Source organism: Hyperoodon ampullatus (genome assembly GCF_949752795.1).
Source record: "Hyperoodon ampullatus genome assembly, chromosome: 2".
Lineage (NCBI taxonomy): Eukaryota > Metazoa > Chordata > Mammalia > Artiodactyla > Ziphiidae > Hyperoodon > Hyperoodon ampullatus.
Genome location: NC_136915.1, coordinates 28,179,973 through 28,203,033, shown reverse-complemented (window position 1 = coordinate 28,203,033; position 23,061 = coordinate 28,179,973). Strand labels below are relative to the sequence as shown.

At 44.4% G+C, this 23,061-nt stretch overlaps 1 protein-coding gene across 1 annotated transcript in view; it reads left to right on the top strand.

The window, feature by feature from the left end:
* CSMD2 (CUB and Sushi multiple domains 2) overlaps nt 1–23,061 on the top strand; it is a gene marked incomplete at both ends in the record, with an annotated part of 669,667 nt that overhangs the window by 46,277 nt on the left and 600,329 nt on the right. The window contains 1 exon segment of the mRNA XM_079698551.1: nt 16,061–16,277. Coding sequence (XP_079554677.1) covers nt 16,061–16,277 — 217 coding nt within the window.

The following is a 23,061-nucleotide window of genomic DNA, read 5'->3' as shown; positions in this document are numbered from 1 at the left end:
CCAGGCACTGTTCCTAGTCACTTAGGATGTATCAGTGAATTAAACAGGGACTTTGCTCTTGTGAAGTAAATGTTCTAGCAAGAGGAAATAGACAATAAACAATAAACACAGTATATAAGTAAACTAGTAGGATGCTACAGAGTGATACATGCTGTGGGAGAAAGATTATATGAACAGGTGAGGGAGCTTGGAGATGCTAGGGATGGAGGTGGGGAAGTGGGATATGATTTTCTGAAGAGTAGTCAGGGTAGACTCACTGAGAAGGGAATATTGAGCAAAGACTTAAAGGAAGAGAAGGGGTTTGCCTTATCTGGGGTAAAGAACTTTGCAAGAAGAAGGAAAAGCAAATGCATGGCAGCTTGTGGCAAGAACAGGAGGGAAGCAAGCATGGTTGGGGAGGGGTGAGCAAGACAGGGAATCTCTATGAGAACAGAGATTGTGTCCACCCTGTGCCTGGCAGATGGTAGACGTACAGTGAGTATTGGTTGAATGAATGAATTTTTACCGGCATCCAGGCTGGTCCAAGCTGTGCCAGGCCAGAACTAACCCATCACTAATTTTCTTGAACAGAGAGGGCTGACTTAAGCTCTCGAATAGGAACAATTTTCAAATCACCAAACAGAGCTCATATAAAATTCAAATGTGCAGTTGCGGGCATCAAAACACAAAGACCTTTCCTTAGCATGTACAAAGAACAGCACATCTGCTGAAGAGTGGGAAAAAACAAAATGAAATTACAGATGACCTTTGAATGCCTAATTTAAAGGAAAGTCTGCTGCAAAAGTCTCCATGAGTGAGCCTTTTGGATTCCCAGCAGATGTCCAGTCTGAAGCTGCCAGAGGAATGAGGGGGCTAGGCCATCTACAGAGGAAGAAGAGGCTGTACCCAACTGCTGGTGACCACATGTCACATCTTCCCTTACTCTGGCTTTTAGGATGTCTGATTTTGTTTCTTACTCTGTAGCTCAAGTCTCCCCACCCCTCATCTCCAGAGAGGTGGTCTCCCACCTGTCCTACTTATTGGTTGCTGAGGATTAAGTGTTAGGAACATCTCAGGAATACACTCCTAAGGGACCACCCCCCTTTCCATCACCCCAGGCCTCCTGTGGCAGACCAGCTCTAGTGTGGCCTCTGCTCTGTCTGGCCTAAGGCTGGAGGACGTTGTGTCAGGCATTCAGGACCCGAGTGGAGCTCCAGTGCTCTCTGCCCTCACCTCTGCCTCGTCAGCCCCTTACCCCAGCTCTCCCTCTCTCCCTCTGCTTCTTCATCTCACCAACTCCTTTCTTCCTTTCTCATCTTGGGCAGAAATCCTGGGAGAGGTTGGACAGGCATCCTGACCCTGGCCCAGGGTCAGGAGAAACAACAGTCTCTGAGGACATTAATGGTTCAGGACCATGGACAGGGCTCTTCTGCTCCAGGCAGCACCAACCTTTCACTTGGGTCACCTGACTCAGGGCATCTATGTGAAGGTGACCTTGAGACCCCCTTTATAAGATGGAGGGGTGGGAGCCTTAGTGACTAAGGGACTTGACCATATTCCTTGCTATGAAGTGGCAAAGCAGAATTAAGAACCCAGGTTTTCAGATTCTTCCCATTTCACCATGTTAGGTTCCCCCCCGCCACACACATTTTTAAATTAATTTTCACATCTGGGTCACATGAGACCAAAGGGCTTGAAGTTACCCCTGTCTCTTAGAGATGAGGCCAGTTCCACCATGGGTGTGTGCATTAGAAAAAATAGCAGCCATGAGCTTTTGATGGATAAAGAAACAAATGAAAAGCAAAACAAAACAAACGAAGCATAGATGACAACTGGACAAGCTAATCTATTTACTCAACAAATATTAAGTGAGTGTCTATGAAATGCCAAATTCTGTGCTGGAGATTTAATAATGAATCAGATGTGGTCCTTGCCATCATGAGGTGCTCTGGTGGTAGAGACAGAGACATAAGCTTGGTTTCTCAATTCCACAATGCGGGCTTGGTTTTGACAATTCACTCCCATTTCCCAAGTTATTTTTTTTTCCTTCTGGGAAGTCCAATGTGTACAGAATTTCCCATGTGTCCTCTCTTCTGATGCCACACTGAGCCTCACCATAGTGGGCTCAACCCCCAAAAGGCAGGCAATAGGGCAGAAGCCTAGGAGTGTGAGCTGAGATGATTGATACTTAAGAAAAGGGCTCCCCAAGGCAACATTCTTTGTCTATCAGAGTGGTCTAGAAAGAGAAGTGGCTTATCACATTGGCCAAAATAGGCATCTAGCCACTCCCCTCACTCCCCCAAATCAATCCAGCCATCCATGGAGTAGTGGTTAAGAAGACAGGATATGACACAAGATTGCCTGGGGTTGAATCCCATTTCCACCATTTATCAGCTGTCTGACCTTGGGCAGGTTACTTAACCTTCCTGGGCCTCAGTTTTCTTGCCTGTGATATGGGAATCATAATAGTACCTATCTAATACAATTGTGGGGATGGAATGACTTATTAGATGTAAAGTACATAAGACAGCCCTTGGCAGAGGAAAAAATGTTTAATGATCTATTATTATTAGACTAAGTCCATAAGGGCAGGGTTAGTGCCTGGGACATAGTGAGTGCTCAATACTTTTTTTAAAATGAATAAATGAATGAATTTGCTAAGACCTGAACTTCTGTGTGTCATTCCCTGTACTCAGCCCCGTCCCTTGAACCAAAGCCACAGCTCAAGTGTCTTCTCAGCTGAGGAGAACTCAGTGATATCTCCCTATGTTTGCTCTGAAAGACCCAGCCAGGAGCACGACCAGCCCAGCAGAGGCACCTGTTCCCAGACACACCTGGCCTCTTCTCTTGGTGCTGATCCAGGGATGTAGCACAACCCAAAGAGTGAGAAGCTCTGCCGTCAGCAATGCAGAGATACCTCTGCTGGTCCAGGATTCCCTGTCAACATGATAAACAACCCCTGGCTGGTATTGGCTCAAAATGATGACAAAAGAGCTGCATCTGTATCACCAGGCAGGGAAAATCATATTTGGTCCACTGTGGTGGTTTCTGTGTTCAGCATGTCCTGGAGAATCAGAGAGCCTGGAGTTAGAATTAGGAAGCTGAACAGCACGGGATTATTCCCACAGAGTAATTGGACGTGGCACAGGGACAGGTTTGCTGCCTTACCCCGTCTGCCATGCATTGTTTTGTGCCTTTGCTGCATGCATCCCCAGCTTGAGAGGAAGAAGGAGACCCTGCTTTGTTTCCTTGTCCCTGCGGCACAGCAACTGTGCTAAGCTCTTTTCAATAAATCCCAGGCTTTGCCGCTAGAGCTGGGTGCAGAGTGGAAACAGCACCGTAGCTTTGGAAGTGTGTCCCCAGGTGGTGTGTGAATCTTGTAGCCTGGCAGAGGGAGGGGCCTGAGCTTTGCTTTCACACAGATCTGTGTTTGAATCCCAGCTCTTCCACTGCTACCTGTTTGACCTTGAGCACGTTCTCAAGCCTTGAGGAGCTTTGCTTCTTCACCTATAAAGTGGTGGAGGTGGGGGCATGACAGCCATTTCAAAGGGTCATTGCTAAATTCAGGGGGGTGATGTTAGGGAAGCACGTGGATAAACGTTGGTCCCCTTCTTAGACCTGCCCCAAAGCACCCATCTTTCTGGGTGTGTTTGTATGTGCTCTCCGCTGTGCCCCTGGGATCCAACAGTGAGGTGTCCTCAAACCACTCAGCAAGTGGAGACACGGTTAGGAAGATGGGCCATGTCTGTCTGTCTCCTATACTCCACTGTGAACTCCTTGAGGGCATGGATCGTATTATACACAATCCACCCCTCCCAATTCCCAACCCCCAATCCCACCCCCTGAGATCCACACACACCCATGCCCACATACGTAGAGCCTGGAACTAAACAGCCCTCCCCAGACTTGCTGAATGAAAGCTTGAATTTGGCTTGGACCTCTGAGGTTCTGGGTAGAATCCAGGGCATCTCTAACTTGGATGGAGAAAGTTGCATCTTTATTTTCACTAATCTTCTACTGAAACCTAGCATTTCTATTAATCATGAATATAAGCAACAAAGTACAGCAGTCCTAGCAGTACCTGTGAATTTGTCACTGATAAGATCACAGGTATTTTCATAGAACATTACAGTAGTTGCAGCTACCTAGAAAGAACATTTGTGCTTTGAACTACAGTATTTTTTAGGCCCACTGCTAGATCTTGTTCATAATGCATTAATAAAGGAACACCTATAATAATCTATGACAAACTTTTGAAATATTTTGAAAACTATATTTCAATATAATTGGTTTCCTTTGTAATTCTATGTATTTTGTTGTATGCATTTCAAAAGATCATTTGAGATGGCTTCACCAGGCTGCCAAAGGGGGCCACGGCACAACAAAGGTGAAGAACCCCTGGTCTAGGAGGTCCATGGGTGGGCTTCTTTGGCCTGCAAGTCCCCTAAAATGAATGAAGAAAGATGGGAGGCTAGGTTCTTCTGTATATGTGACTTTCCTTTTTAGTGAACATTTGGCAATGTCTGAAGACATTTTTGGTTGTCACAACGGAGAGGTGCTACTTGGCACCCAGGGGTGTTTAGCAGCCAGGGGTGTTTAGCAGCCTGGGATGCTGCTAAACATCCTGATGCACAGGACAGCCCTCCCAACAAAGGATTGTCCTGCCCCAAATGTCAATAGTGCTGAGTTGAGAAACCCTGGGCACATTAATGGAAATTTCTCGGATTGTTAAGACTTCTAGGGAAAAAAAAAATCAATGCACGTCTTCATTAGAAATACCTGTGATAATTCTCTCATCCAACACTGAAGGCACATCTACAACATATACCAGGCACTGGGCACCAAGGTTACAGGGAGGAGTACGACCCTGGAGGAGCTCTGGGTCTGCAGTTCAGTTGGATGTGTGACCCAGTAGAGTTGTGTGCAAGGTGCAGCCATTATGCAGATCTCTACGGGGCACCTGTTGTCCAAGCAACATGCTGGGTGCTGCGGATCAGTGTGAATGTGACAGAATCCGCATCTCCCAGGGAACACAGACAATAAGTGATGCCATGATGTGTGCTGTGAGTGATGACAGAGGTGCAGGGCACTGTGGGGACACAGTGAGGTGTGTGCTTGGGTGTATGTTGGGGTGAGGGGACTACACCTTAGTGCAGTGGTCAGTAAGGTCTCCTGGGGGTGCTGAAGTTTCAGTTGAGACTTAAGAGATGAATAGGAGTTAGCAAGATCAGAGGATATGAAGAAAGGATGCTTCCATCAGAGGGAAGAGCAAGTTTGAAGACAGAGGGAGCAAAAGAGCACAGAGCATCAAAGGAACCAAACAGAGAGAGCCTGGCTTGGGCTGGAGTGTCACTTAAGGGAAAGAGTGGCAAGAAGCAAAGCCTGGGAGAGGAGCAGTGGGTGGCTCAAGGGGGCGTCTTGGGTGCCATGTTTAGAACTGTGGGCTTTTCCCAGAGGAGCCATTGAAGGATTTTTAAGCAAAAATGGCAGGCCAATTTTTGTTTGTGTGTGTGTTTGTTTGTTTTTTGCGGTACGCAGGCCTCTCACTGTTGTGGCCTCTCCCGTTGCGGAGCACAGGCTCCGGACGCGCAGGCTCAGCGGCCATGGCTCACGGGCCCAGCCGCTCTGCGGCATGTGGGATCTTCCCGGACTGGGGCACAAGCCCGTGTCCCCTGTGTCGGCAGGCAGACTCTCAACCACTGCGCCACCAGGGAAGCCCTGTTTGTTTTTTTGAAAGGGATAGATTGGGAGGGAAGAGGCATGGAATTTGGTGGATGGCTGTTGCAGTGACAGAGAGAGAGAGGGAGAAAGAGAGAGAGAAAACTTAGTAACTGCCCAGGAAACGAGGGGAGGCTCCTCAGAGGAGGTGCTGTATGAACTGAATCTGGAACAGTGAGTAAGGTTTCCTAGGTCGAGAAGGTAAGGGAAAGGCATTCCAGGCAATGGGCCAAGCATTGTACGGCCTGCAGGATTGTGGGGTGTTTGTAGGTTTGTAGATGATGAGCTATTTGGTGTGACCAGCATAATGTGTAGGGGAGAGGGGCTAAGATGAGGCCCAGGGCCGGCATCTCTATGACCCTGGCTTCTGGTTCACAACTAAAGGGTGACTGCAGAGGCCAAAGATACTGTTTGACCCCTGCTTCTCCCACCTGTCCAGACAAGGTGCCCCTGCAGAAGGCAGGCACAGAGATAAGCCAGAGTCCCATTGTAGAAGTGAGATGTACAGTGGGCTCCCTGTGTGCAGGTGAGATGTCTTTAGTGGGCATGGCTTACCTGGCATCTACCACACTCCTCTGTGTTTCCTCTTAGGGCAGTCTCATTAATTGCATGGTTTCCACAAATCCATCTCTCCAACCCAGACTGCACTCCCACATTTCAGTCTACAGCCCTCATTGCTTTCTGGCCATCTCTGTCTGGATGTCCCAGTGGCTTCTCCAACTAAATTTGTCCAAAACTGACCTTATCAGTCAATAAGTATTTGCAGAATTGAATTGAATTTTCCTGCCAAACCTCTCAAAAGAGTTATCTCCTCAAAATTATCATTATTTGTAGACAACATGATTGTATACCTAAAACACCCAAGGGAATCAACTGAGAAATCTTTAGAATTCATAAGAGTTCAGAGACCCAGTTGGATGCCAGATGAATATATAAAAATCAATAGGTTTTCTGTATATCAGTAATAACCAGCTAGAAAAAAAATAATGGGAAAAATGTCATTCACTAGAGCAAGAAAAAGGGCATAAAATGTCTAGGAATAACCTTAACAAGATGTGACTGAGACCTATATAAAGAAAAGTACAAACCTTTACTGAAAGATTAGCTGGTATTTACTGATTACTTATAGTGTGTCAGGTACTGTACTGAGTATTTAGCAATTTAGCAGATATCATCACATTAACCTGTACAACCATCCTAGAAGTGGTTGTTAATTTTAAAGATGTTGAAATGAGAGTTTAAAGAGTTTACATAAATTGCCCACAAAGTATTAAGTGGCAAAACTGAAATTTGAACCGAAGGCTTTTTGTTTCCAAAACCCAAGCTTTTAACCTTTTCACGAAGCCACCTTCAGAATACGCCGTACATACACAAATGGTAGGTTGGTAGGTGTCTTCCGGGTATTATAAAAAGATTAATTCATTTCACTCATCCATTAATTCCAAAAATGTCTGTGGAGTGACTACTATGGGCAAGTATTGAGCTAGGTGCTAGAGATAAAACTATGAATGAAATCTCAAGGAGTCTATGGCTAGAGAAGCCACATAAACATATCATTATGTCACTATTGGAGAAAGCAGTGATATTCACTGGTTCACTAATTCATTCGCTAAGGGTGAGCAAACGAAGGAAGAATACTTGCCATTATCTCCAGGGTTCCAAGAGGGCTCCCTGGAGGAGGTAATGAGTCTTAGTGTGCCTGGAGTCAGCTGGGTGAGGGAACTAGAGAGAGAGCATTCCAAGCACAGAGAGCTGGGTAGGCAATGAATATGCATGAATCATTCATTCAACCAACAACTCTTCTGGGAGCGTCTGCTGTGTGCCAGGTGCAGGTCTGGGAGCTGGAGAGAGAGTAGAAACAAAATAGCTCCCCTGATCTTATGGAGATGGCATTCTATCGGGGTAGGGGGGCACTGAAAATAAACAAGAAAATAGATGTCAGAGGAGGCTCAGTGCTGTGGAAAAAATAAAGCAGGAACCTGGAGGGCTGGCGTGAGGGGAGGGAGGCTTGGATTTCATTTAGGGTGGGCTGTGAGGTGATGTTACTTGACTCAGGCTGAAGGAAGTGAGGGATCGGGTCACACAGCTCTTGGGGAAGCGCTTTCTGGGCTGGAGGTCGAGCAAGTGCAGGGTCCCAAGGTGGGCATGGGATGGGCTTAGGTATCACAGCCCATCACAGGTATGAAGGGATGAGCGACAGGAGAGAAGGTCAGGGGCAGCGAGGTGTCCGTTCAAGTAGGGCTTCTGGGATGTGGCAAGGACTTCGGCTGCTGTGTTGGGTAGGATGAGAAGCCAGAGAGAAATCTTTCTAGACGTCAATAAAGGCAAAAAATTAGTACCAAGAAAAAGACAGGTAGGGCTTCCCTGGTGGTGCAGTGGTTGAGAGTCCGCCTGCTGATGCAGGGGACACGGGTTTGTGCCCCGGTCCAGGAGGATCCCACATGCCGTGGAGCGGCTGCACCCGTGAGCCATGGTCGCTGAGCCGAGCCTGCGCGTCCGGAGCCTGTGCTCCGCAACGGGAGAGGCCACAACAGTGACAGGCCTGCCTACCGCAAAAAAAAAAAAGAAAAGAAAAAGAAAAAGACAGGTAAAGATGGCTGCCTGTAAAAACCAAACATTTCATTCTACATGAAAAATCTAAATGAAACAAAAAGCACACAACAGGTGAAAAACAACCTCTTCAGCAAATATAACAAAAGAGTGAAATCCTGATTCTCTAAAGAGTTAGCACAAATTAATAAGAAAAATAGTAAGACCTCATGGAATATTTAAGAACATAAAATTTAGATACCTTTGTATGTCATCATAAAATTAAAAGGCCAAAATGACTACAAATGTATATGTAGCACATGTGATGCATAGAAGATATAAATACGTAACTCAGTGAGAAAAAATAAACACCACGGTGGAAAATGAGCCCAAAATTTCATCAGATAGTTCCTCAAGGGAGGAATTAAAATTATTGAGGGCATCTTCTTTATCCATTCATCTGTCGATGGGCATTTAGGTTGCTTGCATGTCCTGGCTATTGTAAATAGTGCTGCAGTGAACATTGGGGTGCATGTGTCTTTTTGAATTATGGTTTTCTCCGGGTATATGCCCAGTAGTGGGATTGCTGGGTCGTATGGTAGTAATATTTTTAGTTTTTTAAGGAACCTCGATACTGGGTTATCACTTTCTCAACTCACTAACCAACGTTTGATTCCCAGGAGACTTCCAAATGAGTCGGGGTTCCAGGCCTGTCTAACCATCTCCAACTGGACAGCACACCCCCCAGAAACCAAAGCTGGATGCAGTTACCGCTTAAGTGAACACTCGGTCTGGGACTCTGGCCATGGAAAAGCATTTTCCACCGCACTAACCAGCATGCTGTCACCAGACCTTACTAAGAGGCCAGGTCTTACTTATAACAGAAAAAAATATCCAGAAACAATTTTAATGCTTGACAGAAGGAGAATGGTTGAGTAAATTCTAGTATAACCATATACTAGAATGTGGCGCGTCCATTTAAAATGCTGTTTATGAATTCAGTATCTTGGGGCGGGAGAGCTCATGTTGACATGTTTACTGAATTGTTGCAAAAGAAAACCGAGAAATGACCTGAACGGCCATCAGCAGGCGAGTGGTTGAATACATTGAGATACATCCAGGCTGTGGAATATTACACATTTATATAAAAAATCAGTTAGATATGGCTCCACTGACCTGGAAGGTGTCCCCGATGTAGTGTTAAATGAGAAAGCAGGTTGCAGAGAAATGAGTGCAACTACGATTTCATTTAAAAAAAATAATAAAAATTCTCCCGGAATGTGTCTTTGTTTGCATGAGAGATGAGAAGGTTGGAGAGGAGAGAATTACCTGCCGGTTAACTTTGGTAGCTTTGGAGTGGGTAGAAGAGAGAGAGATTGGGGACCCATTTGTCCTTATACATCTCTGTGTTGCATGTATGCATAGCCATGCATATTACAAATAACATTGCCTTTTACAACTTAAAACTGAAGAATAGTTTACTGAAAAAAGAGCCCACAAAATTATATATATAATATTATCTCAACGATGTGAAATATGCATGGAAAAATCTAGAAAACAAAGAAAATATTAACATCGGTTGCCTCTGAGAGGAAGGCGAGATTGTAGCGTTTCCCCTTTTTTTAATTCTTGCCTATATTTTCCAAATTTTCTTCAAGGAGGAAGATATATACATTATTGTTTAAAATATAATGGCCTCTACCTTCTCACCAGCCAATCTTGCCTTTACTTATTTACAATCTGGCCTCTGTCCACCGTGTCACCTGCCACCTGTCTTTGCTGAAGTTCATGCATCCATTCTGCAAATACTTATTGAGTTTGCGGAACTGGGGATGCGACAGGAACCAGGACAGAGCTCCCGCTCTCAGCATCCTTACTTCCCGAGGGACCATTTAGACATCAACCCGAGTGACCTCATCCCAGACCCTCACCTTAGCCTCCCTGTGGTGCTCAGTGCCCTGAGTCACCTTCTCCTGTATGAACTGCACTCTGGTTCTCCTCCCACCATTATGCCTGCCTTCCTGCCTCCTACTCTGTCATCTTTCTTGTCCCTGTACACGGAAAGTGTTCCCAGACTCTGTTTAGAGCCCCCGCCTGATTTCTTTCTCCGCAGGCCGAGATGCTGTTCATACCCAGGTTCTGAATCAGAAACTGCAGACCCACACAGCAGTTGGGATGCTGGGGATGGTGGTGAATGTTGGTCTCAGTGGTTGACCAGGACACGAATGAGGGTGGTCCTCAAGGCGTGACCCCTGTTGGGTCTATACTCCAGGATCATTCTGTGCAGCCCTGTAGCACAGTATTGCCATGTGGAAGTATTTGCTTATGTCTGGGTCTATGATCCAGGCCCCAAGGCCCATCACAGGGTCTAACCTAGAGGAATGAATGAATGAGTGAGTGAATGACATGGTGCAATGACATCACCAGACAGATTTCAGAGACATGAGCTGAGTAGATCTGGTGCCAGTGCCAGTGAGGTGAAGTTCAGGAACATGAACCAGGGGGCTCCTTTAAAAGTTGTGGAGGGCTTCCCTGGTGGTGCAGTGGTTGAGAGTCCGCCTGCCGATGCAGGGGACACGGGTTCGTGCCCCGGTCTGGGAAGATCCCACATGCCACAGAGCAGTTGGGCCCGTGAGCCATGGCCGCTGAGCCTGCACGTCCGGAGCCTGTGCTCTGCAACGGGAGAGGCCACAACAGTGAGAGGCCCGCGTACCGCAAAAAAAAAAAAAAAAAAAAAAAAATTTGTGGAGATAGGAGCTTTATTTCATTATTACTGTAGTTGAATATTTTTTCTGGGTTCTGAGCCATTTATGTCTTCCTTTATGAACTATCTCATTCAAGATCCTGTCCAGCATTTTAATTATAGTGCCTGTTTTCCTACTGGTTAGTAATAGTTCTTTCTGTATTAACTGTTTTATTGATACTTTTCTACCTAACCTTTTTGTGTGCCTTTTGATTTTGTTTCTATTTTTGACCTACACATACTACATACTTTCTGTATAAACTATCAGTCTTGTAGTATCTTCCACAGCTTTTTTTTTTTTTTACGGTACATGGGCCTCTCACTGTTGCGGCTTCTCTCGTTGCGGAGCACAGGCTTCGGACACGCAGGCTCAGCGGTCATGGCTCACGGGCCCAGCCACTCTGCGGCATGTGGAATCTTCCCGGACCAGGGCACGAACCCGTGTCCCCTGCATCGGCAGGCGGACTCTCAACCACTGCGCCACCAGGGAAGCCCTTCCACAGCTTTTACATTCAGAAAATCACAGTCAGATAATTATTTGTGTATATGTTCTTCTAATTATTTTTTGACTTTTTAAAAAACTTAGTTTAGTACATGGTGTGAATTGACAAGATAACTTAATTCTTTTCTCAAACAGTTAATTAGTTGACCTTGCAAAATGTTTTTCTTTTCTCACTGATTTTTAATGCTTATATATATTTTAATTTTTATGTCTATTTAAAGCTATTGCTGTAATACTGTGTCATGTTCTGCCTGTCCACCCTTGGGCCACCTCCACACTATTTTCAAAGCATCATTCGGTGATTTTGTTTAGTATCTGTAGAAAGAGAATACTACAAAAAATATCATTGTCTGCAACTGTCTATTTCTTCCAGTTAAACTTAGGTACCCTTTTACTAAATTCAAAACAGGTCATTGGGCTTTTGATCAGAATTGCATTAAGCTTATAAATTAACTTTTCAAAAGGTTAATATTCCAAATTAACCTTTCAGAAGTTAGTTTTCCACTCAGGATAACATATGTCTCTCCAATTATTCAAATTTTTTATCCTTCTCTAAATGTTATTTTTATACAGTGACTGCCTGTTTCTTATTAAGTTTATTTCCATTTATTATATGCATTTTGTAGTTATCATAAATAAGACCTTTTTTCTTTATATTTTTATCTGTCACTTGCATATGGAAATGTCACTGATTTTGTATACTTATTTTGTGTTTGGCTACTTTACTGAAATTTCTTATTCTAATAGCTTCCTAATTGATTCTCCTGGGTTTTTTGGGTATATTAATATATCATCTGCAAACCATAATTCTGCTTGCTCCTTTCTCATTTCTTTTTCTTGCATCACATGGATCAGCTCTTCCAATAAAGCGTGAAATCTCAGAGGTGATAGTAGCATTTCTATCCCATTCCTGATCTTAATCAGGCATTTCACCCTAAGTAGGATGTAAGTTATTGTTTTAAAATGGCTGCTCTGTCATGCTAAGGAAATATTCTTTCTCCTACTTCCAAATGCTTATTTTAATCAGGGTTACATGTCTAATTTTATTAAATGCCCATTTAGCATTTATTCATAAGACCTTAGCTTTTTTTTCTCTTTAAATGGGATACTTTGTGTTATCCCTCTTTTCCGTTAAAAGAGATTTTTCAATATTAAAGTCATTTTAGAGATTAACTGCCCTTTGTCAGTTAATCCCTAAAGTGGGCTTTAAAAAAATTAGTGTTGAGTCAATTTATCAGCATCGTAGTTAAGGTGGATCTGAAGTGGACTGCTTACTTTTGAATCCCATCTCTGAGTAACGGGGTGGCTTGGACCCCTTCCTTAATTTCTCTTTGCCTTAGTTCTTCATCTGTAAAATGGAGGTGATATGAATAGTATCCACCTTCTAGGGCTGTTGTGAGGATTAAACAAGTTAATATATGTGAAGTTCTCAGAGGAGTGTCTAGCCAAACACTCACTAAATACAAGCACTATCTTAAATTAATGAGAACTTACTATGTGTCTGGTACTGAGCTTGGGCTATGGATTCAAAGATGGGAAAACTCAAGTATGGTCTGTCTTCTCATGGAGCTTACAGCCTGGCAAGAAAACAGGTACTTATGAATTAATCACATGGAAGCATGGACATTTGCTTCTGTGATAAGTGCTACCAAGCAGAGGTGATGGTATCATGAGAGCATATAATAGGGGGTTTGAACTAGTCAAGGAGAGACAGTTGACTAGACATCTGAAAGAAAAATATGCCAAGAAGGGAGGGAAGTGTATTCTAGGAAGAGAGAACAGCATACCCAAAGGCCCTGTGGCTGTGCAGTGAGAGTGTGGCCAGTACAAAGGACTGAGAAGGGCGGGGTGTTTTTTTTCTGACAGATATACATCTGTGGCACATATCACCATGTAAATTTAAGACATACAGCGTGATGGTTTGATTTATGTATATTGTGAAATGATTACCACAATAGGCTTAGCTAACAACCATTATCTTATATAAAAACAATAAAAAGAAAAGAAGAAAGGAAAAAATGTTCTCTTTGTGATGAGAACTCTTAGGATCTACTCTCCGAACAACTTACCTGGGTATCACACAGCGATGTTAGCGATAGTCATCATGCTGTGCGTTACATCACTAGTACTTATTTATTTTACAAGTGGAACTTTGTACCTTTTGACCACCTTCCTCCAATTCCACTTCCCCACCCCCCGCCTCTGATAACCACAAGTCTGATCTGTTTTTCTATGAGTTTTTGGGTTTTTTTGTTTGTTTGTTTGTTCAGGTTCCATGTATAAGTGATATCATACAGTATTTATCTTTTTTTCTCTGACTTATTTCACTTAGCATAATGCCTTCGAGGTCCATTCATGGTGTTGCAAATGGTAGGATTTCCTTTTTTTTTTATGGCTGAATAATATTTGTGTGTGTGTGTGTGTGTGTGTGTGTATCTCACAACTAATTTATCCATTCATCTATCGATGGACACTTAGGTTGTTTCCATGTCTTGTTTATTGTAAATAATGCTTCTATGAATGTGGAGGTGCAGATATCTTTTCGAGTTAGTGTTTTTGTTACATTTGGATATATTCCCAGAAGTGGAATTGCTGGATCATGTGACAGTTCTATTCTTAATTTTTTGAGGATCCTCCATACTGTTTTCAACAGTGGCTGCACCAATTTACAATCCCACCAACAGTGCACAAGAGTTCCATTTTCTCTGCATCCCTGCCAGCATTTGTTATCTCTTGTCTTTTTGATGATTGCCATTTTAACAGGCATGAGGTTATATCTCATTGTGTTTTTAATTTGCATTTCCGTAATGACTAGCGATGTTGAGCATCTTTTCATGTACCTGTTGGCCTTTTATATATGTTCTTTGGAAAAAATGTCTGTTCAAGTCCTTTAGAAGGGTGGGGTTTGGCTGGAAAGCTAGTGGACACAAGGGTAAGAGATCACTAAGGGCCAAACCATGCAGAGACCCTCATAAGTCTACAAGTGATTTTTCCTTACTGGAGAGCAATGATGAGCTATGGGAGGTTTGATGTCGGTGGAGGAAAGGGGAGGTGACCTGATCAGATTTCTGTTTTGAAAAGACACCCCCAGCTGTAGTGTTGGCAGGGACCAGGGTAAATGCAGTTGACCAGTTAGGAGGTAGTTTTTATGGCAGTCTGGGGGAGAGATGCTGTGGGGTCAAGGGAAATAGAGACAGAGACAGGGTGATCGGTTGTCCATGGGGTTGTGAAGGAGAGGAAAGTGTCAGGAAAGGGTAGGTGGAGGACATCACGAGCCTGAACATCCCAAAGGAGGTGTCAGGTCTGGAGCTCAGAGAGAGGTCTGGCCTGGACTGTGAAGTTGTGAGTCATCAGTGCACAAGTGGAGGTCCTCTAGACCAGACAGAGAGGAGGAGAGGCCCCAACACTGAGCCTGGAAAGGAGCCAGAGAAAGATCCATGGGAGGAAAGATGGAGAGTGAGCGGTATGGGAGGAAGCCGGGGACCAGGCTACTCAAAGCATCATTGCATCTGCAGGGCACCAGGTAAACAAGCAGGCTCTCTGGCCCCTCCCAGGTGCTGTACATCAGAATCTAAATGTCAGCCAGGTCCCCAAGCGCTGCTCATGTGCAGTGTAGTCTGAGATGCTCTGGCCTGGGAGGGGTGATTCCAGAAAGGAGGCAACAGTGTTAGAGGCAGCTGAGAGAGAGGTCTGTTAAAATGAGGACTGAACAATATCCACTGGACCCATCGGTGACCTTAGACCTGTTTGAGTGGATTGTCAGGACCAGAAGACAGAACTGACGGGCTGGGAGTAAGGAAATGGAGACAAAGGACAGACAGATTGTGTTTTCTAAAACTTTGGCTGAGAAGGGGAAGAGAGAGACAAGGCTGGAGGGAGAAGAGAAGTGGAATGGGGAGTTGGTTTTTTAAGGAGAGTCTTGAGCACATTTAAAATGGGAAAGTTCCAGTGGAGAGGAAATGATTGAACACTTGGAACATACATAAGAGAGAAATGTGTATAAGGTTCTTGAAGATTAGGGAAGGATGGGATCCAAAGGGCACATGGAAGGGATATGTTTAGATTGCAGGAGGGCTAGTTGATCTGCAGGAGGAAGGAAGACCGTGTGAGGCAGGCTAGACGGATTTGGAATTGGGAAGACAATGGAATCCCCACTGATGGCTTTTATTCTCTATGGAGATGGGAAGAGGGGGCTGGGGCTGAGAAGAGGAGCCTGGAGGGTCAGGAGGCCGTGGAAAATGGAGAAAATTTGAAATCATCAGTCTGGCATTTAATGTTGTGAAGAGGAAGTTCCACCTGGTCTGCTGGCCTTTTAGTTCAAACTCTGAGCATTGTTTCCTACCTCACAGGGTTGTTCTAAGGCTTGAGTACGATGCCCATTTTATCACCTGGACAGCTCACGGCACAAGCAAGCTGGCACTCAGGGTGTCAGTCAACCACCTGCCTTCCCTCTGCACTGAGCATGGGCTGGTCCAGAGGAAACACTTGGAAAAGGGGGTTCATGATCCTCTAACACACTGCTCCCACCTCTCTGGGAGATTCTCAGAGTTCTTCTGGCCATACTGAACAGCCCCCTTTCTCTCTCCCAGGCCAGAACTGCACGTTCCAACTGCAGGGTCCCAATGGCACCGTTGAGAGCCCAGGGTTCCCGTATGGCTACCCCAATTACGCCAACTGCACGTGGACCATCACCGCGGAGGACCAGCACCGGATCCAGCTTGTGTTCCAGTCCTTCGCCCTGGAGGAGGACTTTGACGTCCTGTCGGTGTTTGATGGGCCACCCCAGCCAGAGAACCTGCGAATCAGGTATCACCCCCTCCTCCCTGTGGCCAACAGCTGGGCCTGAGCCAAGCTTGCTGAGAGGAAGAACCAGGCAGGGTGAATTGTCATCAACAAAGGCCTCTGTTTTTATGAGGCCTGCCCTGAACTCCTCTGCGTTCTTTATGTTTCCCAATTCCTTTCTCCTGCTTAGAAATTCCCAGTAGGCAGGAGTTTTTGTAGGACATTTGGGAAGACTAGATAGACAACATACAGAGCAATTCAAGTCTTTCTATTACAACTGATTTCGCATGCATATGTGTGTATGTGTGCATATCTGTTGGTGTATATTCTTTGCACACACAGAAATATATCCCTTGGACCCAGCAGATATGAACTGAAGGCTAGTAGCAACTATGTCTTACATCCCCGACTTGAAAACCATCAATACTTTGTTGGATTTTGCCTTGCATTTGCATGGCTTTGGCTGTGGATACAGAATTGAGAATTTAGGGAAGTTTCTACTTTTTAAACCGCAGCACACTTGATAGAAGAGGAAACAATGGGGAGGACGAGACTGCTTTCCCGTGCTCCTGAGCTACCTCCCAGTGGGAGAGTTCACATCAAGGCGGGAGACAGGGAGGAAGGCTCCCACCTCTGCAGGAAGAGCAGACTTTGGAGTGGGGGCAAAGATCAAGGCCCCAGGGTCATAGCTGTCCAGGTTTTGTTGACCTGGTGGCCTGCCATGCCTCCATTGCAAGACTTGTCCTAGTCCTGCAAGATACGCTTTGGGCTCCCAGGGAGACAAAGGGTTAATGGCTTACCAGCCAAGCCCTGGGGACCCCGGGGTCCTCAAGGCTTTGTTTAAGATGCTCTTGGATCAGAGTCACAGACAACATTCCCAGGACTGAGCCAGCCCTCTTCTTGCTTGCTCCCTGCCCTCTCAGGATAGTGCAGAGGTGAGCTGCCATGTCTGCAGCTGGGATGGGCATCTGGGGCTCCCCTGACTAGTGGTTCCTCTTAGACAAGACCAGGCTTGTCCATCTGCCCTTGACATTCCACAAGGATTGGCACACAGTAGGTGTTCAGTGAAACTTGGGTGGAGGGACTGGAGTGCTCTTCACTTACTCATTCCACAAATATTTCATGAGCACCTACTATGTTCCAGACACTGGCCTGGGTGCTGGGGACGCAGCAGTGAGCAAAACAAAGCTACTATCTTCAAGGACGTGACATGCTAATTGGGAAGGGGGCAGGCCTGGACTTGAATATGTGAGTTTAGAGTTCAAGGACATCGGGGCTAGAGATATAAAGTTGGGAGACTAGGACTGGTTAGTGCTTAAAACCAGGAGACTGGATGAGGTCACCATCAGATGTCGAGCTCCAATGACCCCATTGGTGGGGCACCGGCACAGACCCTTGAGGGATGTTGAAAGACAGAAAGTCAGATCAGGCCAGTGGGGCGGCTAGTTGGGGTGCAGATGACTGGAGGCCTATTCTGCGTCCTGAAGTTCTTCCAGCTCTTCTTTCTCTTTAGGCAGGGTCCACGCACGTGTGGTCAAAGCTCTATCTTCTGCCATTTGAGTTCTCTGGCTCTGAGGGTGAAGTGTGGAAGACCCCCAGAGGTGGGATGGCTCCGGCCGGGAAGGGTGGGGGTTCTGGGACCTAAGGAGGTGGTCCTGGCAGGGGGTCCCTGGATGTATTCCCAGCCAGGGCACAGCCCACTCTGGCCAACCAGCCATGTTTGAGGAGAAGCCTCCTGGGATTTGTACCTCCACAAGGTCATCCCTGCTCGGGCTCCTCATCCCTGTCATCTGCCTGATGTGCTCATTTTGGTTCATTTCAGAATTATATAGTTTTCCTGTACAGCATTTCTACCTCCACGCTGTCTGGGATCACATCCACTTTCTTGTATCTGCTCCCGCGCATTTGCATTTTCTTTCTTTTTACTTATTTAGTCTTGCCAGAAGTTTGCCTATTTTATTGGTCTTTTAAAAGTCCCAACTCTAGGGCTATCAGTTTTATCCCTTTCCTATTACCTGACTTACCTTGGGCTGGTGTTGCTCTTTTGCTGTTTTCATGAACTGAATTAGTTTCATTACCTCTTGTTTGATATTAAAATCATTGAGGTATTTTTCCCTAAGTACAACTTTGACCATATTCCATAAATTTTGATGGGTAGTTGTTATTTTTAGAATAAATAATTCTAACTGCAGGCTCTAACTGCAGTTTTGTTCCTTCCTTGACTCTAGGGTTTTTTCCCTCAAAATTTCCAAGTAATATTTTTTTATACTTAAGAAGTTATTATCTAGTTGTACTGTATTATGTTCAGATTATGATTTCTATTTTGGAGAATTTGTTGCCTTTTTTTCTCAGTATAAGATCATTTTTGGTAAACGTTCTGAGTATTTGAAAGGAACATGTATTCTGTGGTGGAAGGGTGAACAAATTCGTGTTATTAGTATTGTTTAATTTTTCTAATTTCTTATTTATTTTCTAAGTGATTTTTGTCAAGGATAAGCAACTTATTGTTTTCACATTTTCACTATTTTTTTACCACTTTCTCTCTTTATTTCTAAGTTTTTACTTTATATATGTTGATGTTATTCTCTTCAGTATGTCAGTATTTGTAAACATCAGATCTTCAGAGTGAATTATAATTCTTCCAATATGAAAGTTATATTTATCCCCCTTTTTTGCCTTAAATTCTACTTTGATACTAGTTTTACCATTTTTATTATCTTTTAGGTTTGCATTTATCACCCATCTTTGCTAATTTCTCTATTTTTAATACTTCTATGTCATTGTTTTATATGTATCTTTTAGAGTTTTGTTTTTAAATCTTTCATGAGAGTTTTTATTCTTTAACAGAAAGGTTTAATTCACTCACAATTTTTGGTGATAACTGATGTATTTGTTCTTGTATAATATTTCATACTTTCTGTTTTTAAGCTTCCTTACTATGATTTCCGTTTCTCCATCTTTAAGCACAAGTGTTCTTTGCCTCGTCTCTGATTTTTATTCTGCTAGTGGTTAAAGTTACTTCTTGAGAACACATTTTAAGCTATATTTCCCTGTCAGCATCCTGTCTAGTGAGCCTTTTTCTTAGTCAGGTCTCACCACACTGTATCTTGTAGAAATTCCTTAGTGTTTGTAGCATGTAGGTGTCTGTCTCTTTTTCCTAGTTTCCCACATGGATATATATATAGTCTCTCTTTTTATATACCTCAGACTACTTCCATGACAACTTGGGAGGTCGAGTTGAAGGAGAGTATAACATGTTGCCTTGGCTCTCCATCTTGAACTGGAAATCTCTCTTAAGATTTTTATTCTTTTTTGATTTGCTGTCATGAATAGAGTTATTTTTCATTATATTTTATTTTTGGATGATTCACTGCTAATATGTAGAAATACAATTGATATTTGTTTATTGATCTTGTATCCCATGACCTGGCTGAGCTTCTTATTAATAGTTCCGATAGTTTTTAAAAAATATCTGTGAATAAAAACAGTTTTTGTTCTTTTTCAATCTTGATGCCATTTATTTATTTATGCTTAATTGCAGCAGATAGAATATTGACTATACTCAATATTCAATATAATATTGAATAGAAGTGGTGAGGGTGGACATCCTTACCTTGTTCTTGATCTTAAAATACTCAGTCTTTCACCATTAAGCGTGATGTTGGCTGTAGGTGTTTGGTAGATGTCCTTCTAATGAATGTGTTTAAGCAGAGGATTTTGGCGTGGTCTGGCTGCAGTGTGGAAAATGTGTTAGGGTAGGGGCCAGACTGGTGACTGCCAGGCCAGGCAAGAGACGGAGGTTACCTGAGCTAGAATAATGAAGAGAGAAGATGGCAGGGGTTTGTATGATGTTCTGGGATAGTGCGGTACTTGGAATTAAGGGTGGGTTTCTGGGGATTGTAGAGTGGGAGTATGAAAAAGAAAGGGGTGGAGGATGACTCCACATTGTCTGGCTTGGAATCAGAAAACAAGCTAGGTCAGCCTGACGTGAGTTCCAGTCTCCAGGAAAATGTGTTCTCAAGGCATCCCAGGGTATTTTGTGCACTGATGTTTTTCTTCATTCGTCTAACAGAACAGGTAGGTCACCTCCTCTCACAGTGTTTTCCCGTGAGACAGGAGGGTACGGTGATGACAGGCCAAGATTTATACCCAGCTGGCTTCTACATTTATTTACGCCATGACCTGTGCAAGGTTTGGCTTCTCTGAGACTCATCTATAGAATAGAGGTGACACTGACCCACCTCACAGGGTTGTGTATATGAGGCACCTCCTAGGACCCCCTGCTGCTCCATAAACATTATTTGCATCTTTCCTGGCCTTCTGCTCTTAGGAACTCAGACCGCTCTGGAGCGCTTTTATGCCTGTCTTGACGCTTGCTCTGTGGCCTGCCCATTAGACTTTTTAGATCTGGGAGCTGCAGATGTGGAGGACAGACATCCAAGAAGAGACTGGGCTCAGGGGAAGTCATTCATTGTGGGTGGCATTGCTCGTCCCACGGTAGCCCAGCAGTGGGGCTGGACTGACAAGAAGGCTGCAGTGGGGCTCTCTCTGCATCACTTGGGGCTTTCGTCTCAGACTTGACAGGCATAAGTTTTGTAATTCTGCTCTTTGAGCATTTTAATGCATTTCTCTTTTCTCCCTTTACCTTCAGTCCTTTTCAATTTACTTATGGATGCATTCCAGCAAAAGGCTGGAGTCACCTCCCCACCCCAATCCTCAGCCCTCTTTACACTCATCTTTCTCCAGCTGCTAGCTCATGGGTGGTGGTGTGAGCAACAAGCTTCCCTCCTAGTTAGATTCTAAGCTCCTTGAGGCTGGGAGTCAAGCCTTCTACCACGTTTGGCTGTGGCTGAGCCATGCAGTGAAATATACATCTTGCACCTGCAAGACATGAGTTCCAGCTCCTCGCTGGCTGCTTGGCATAGACAGGCCACTTTGACTCTTATCCTCAGTATCTTCATCCATGAAGTGGATGTATCAGTATCTACTCCATAGGTTGGTTGGTAAGGATTACATTAAATAGTGTGTGTAAACTGCTTTGAACTGTAATGAGATATAAACAAAAGAAATACTTGTATGTTGGTAGAAAAAAAATTAGAAAACACAATTAAGCAAAACGAGACACACACACACACACACACACACAAACCCAATACATTTATATGACATGAGGTAGAACAGTGGTTTTCAACTGAAGGTGATTTTGACCCCAAGGGGACATTTGACAATGTCTGGAGACATTTTTGGTTGTCACAACTGGAGAGGGGCCCTGGCATCTAGTGGATCGAGGCCAGGGATGCTGCTAGGTGTCCTACCATGCACAAGACAGCTGCAACAAATGCCAGTGGTGCTGAGGTTGAGAAATCCTGAGGTAGGTGATTAAGGAGAAGTTAAGGCCTTTAGCATCAGACATACCTGTGTGCTAATCCTATTTCTGTGTCAGTGACCTTGGACAAGTGAGTCAACCCATCTGAGCTTCAGTTTCCTCCTCTGCAAAATGGGGAGCTCTCAGTGATGCTAGGTACTGACAGCTGCACCTGGCATCATTAAAGAAGAGGTACCAGTAGGCACACTGCACATAGCTTGTTCTATATGCAGATGCCATTCATCTCCCAACAACTCCCTTTCTCCACCAGGAGTTCACAGCCACCTTCTTGAGAGCATCTCACATTTCATCTAGAGCTATTCATAAGCAGCAACATCCCAGGGTGCCAGAAGGCAGCGTCTGGCTGCTTGAAATTAAATTTACAATAGAAGCTGATCAGATTCTTCCCATAGTGGATCCGGGTGGGAAATGGGAGTAGGAGCTGGTCCTGAAGGCTGGGGAGCCTGGAGGAGTTTGGAAATTAGCAAGAAAAGAACAAAGAGCCTCCCAGATAATGCAGGGTCAGCCCTGCCTGGATGAGTTACTGAAACAATCCCCACATCTCTGCTTTTGCACAATTAAGTGGCCTTTCCGTGCTGGCAAACATCCTATTGCATTGCAGTTTAATGTGGGATGAAGTTTTCTAATGGAACACGAGCAAACATAATCTATGGCGATGCTGCTAATAAACGACATCACTGTGTATTGGAGGGTTTATAGGGCACTGGTGATAACTGCACCAGTTAAGCACAGCTAAGCATCCCTTAATTGAGACATTTGGGCTCAAGTTATGGGAAACACTGCAGCTGGTTCCCTCCATTGCTGGCAATACACATTCTGTCATCAGCCTAAGGTGGAATGCAGTTTTAGTCATTTGGGGCTGGTTGCAGATTGCACTCAACTGGCATTAGACACCTGTTTGGAAGTTGTAAAAAATCTACAAATTTGTGAGATTTACTGTCTTCTTATGACTCTGTATTGCAGCAGAGGCCCCTAAAGGACCTGCTTGTTGGATTCCTTAAAAAGTGTGCCTTACACATCAATAGGATTGTCCTTGGAGGATCCTCTCCCCAGAGTGCCTTGAGAATGTGCTGTTGTGGTCAGGAGGTGGCTGGAGGGACCCATGGGGATGAGGGAGCATTCCTGTTAAGGATTGAAACAGAGGGAGGATAGTGGAAAGGAAAAAGAAGTGATGACACCAAGCACCTCTTGTGGGCCAGCCACCGTACTAGACATATTCATTCATTCATTCATTCATTCATTCATTGTCATGTATTCAACGTTTATTGAATGCCTAGTGTTGGGGATACAACAGTTAACAAGACAGCCTCTGCTTTCAAGGAACTTACAGTCTTTTTAGGGAAACATAAATAAGCAGGTGAAGGTAGTCCAGGAGGCATGACTGAGGAACCTGACCTATTCTTGGGGAGATATTTGTAGATG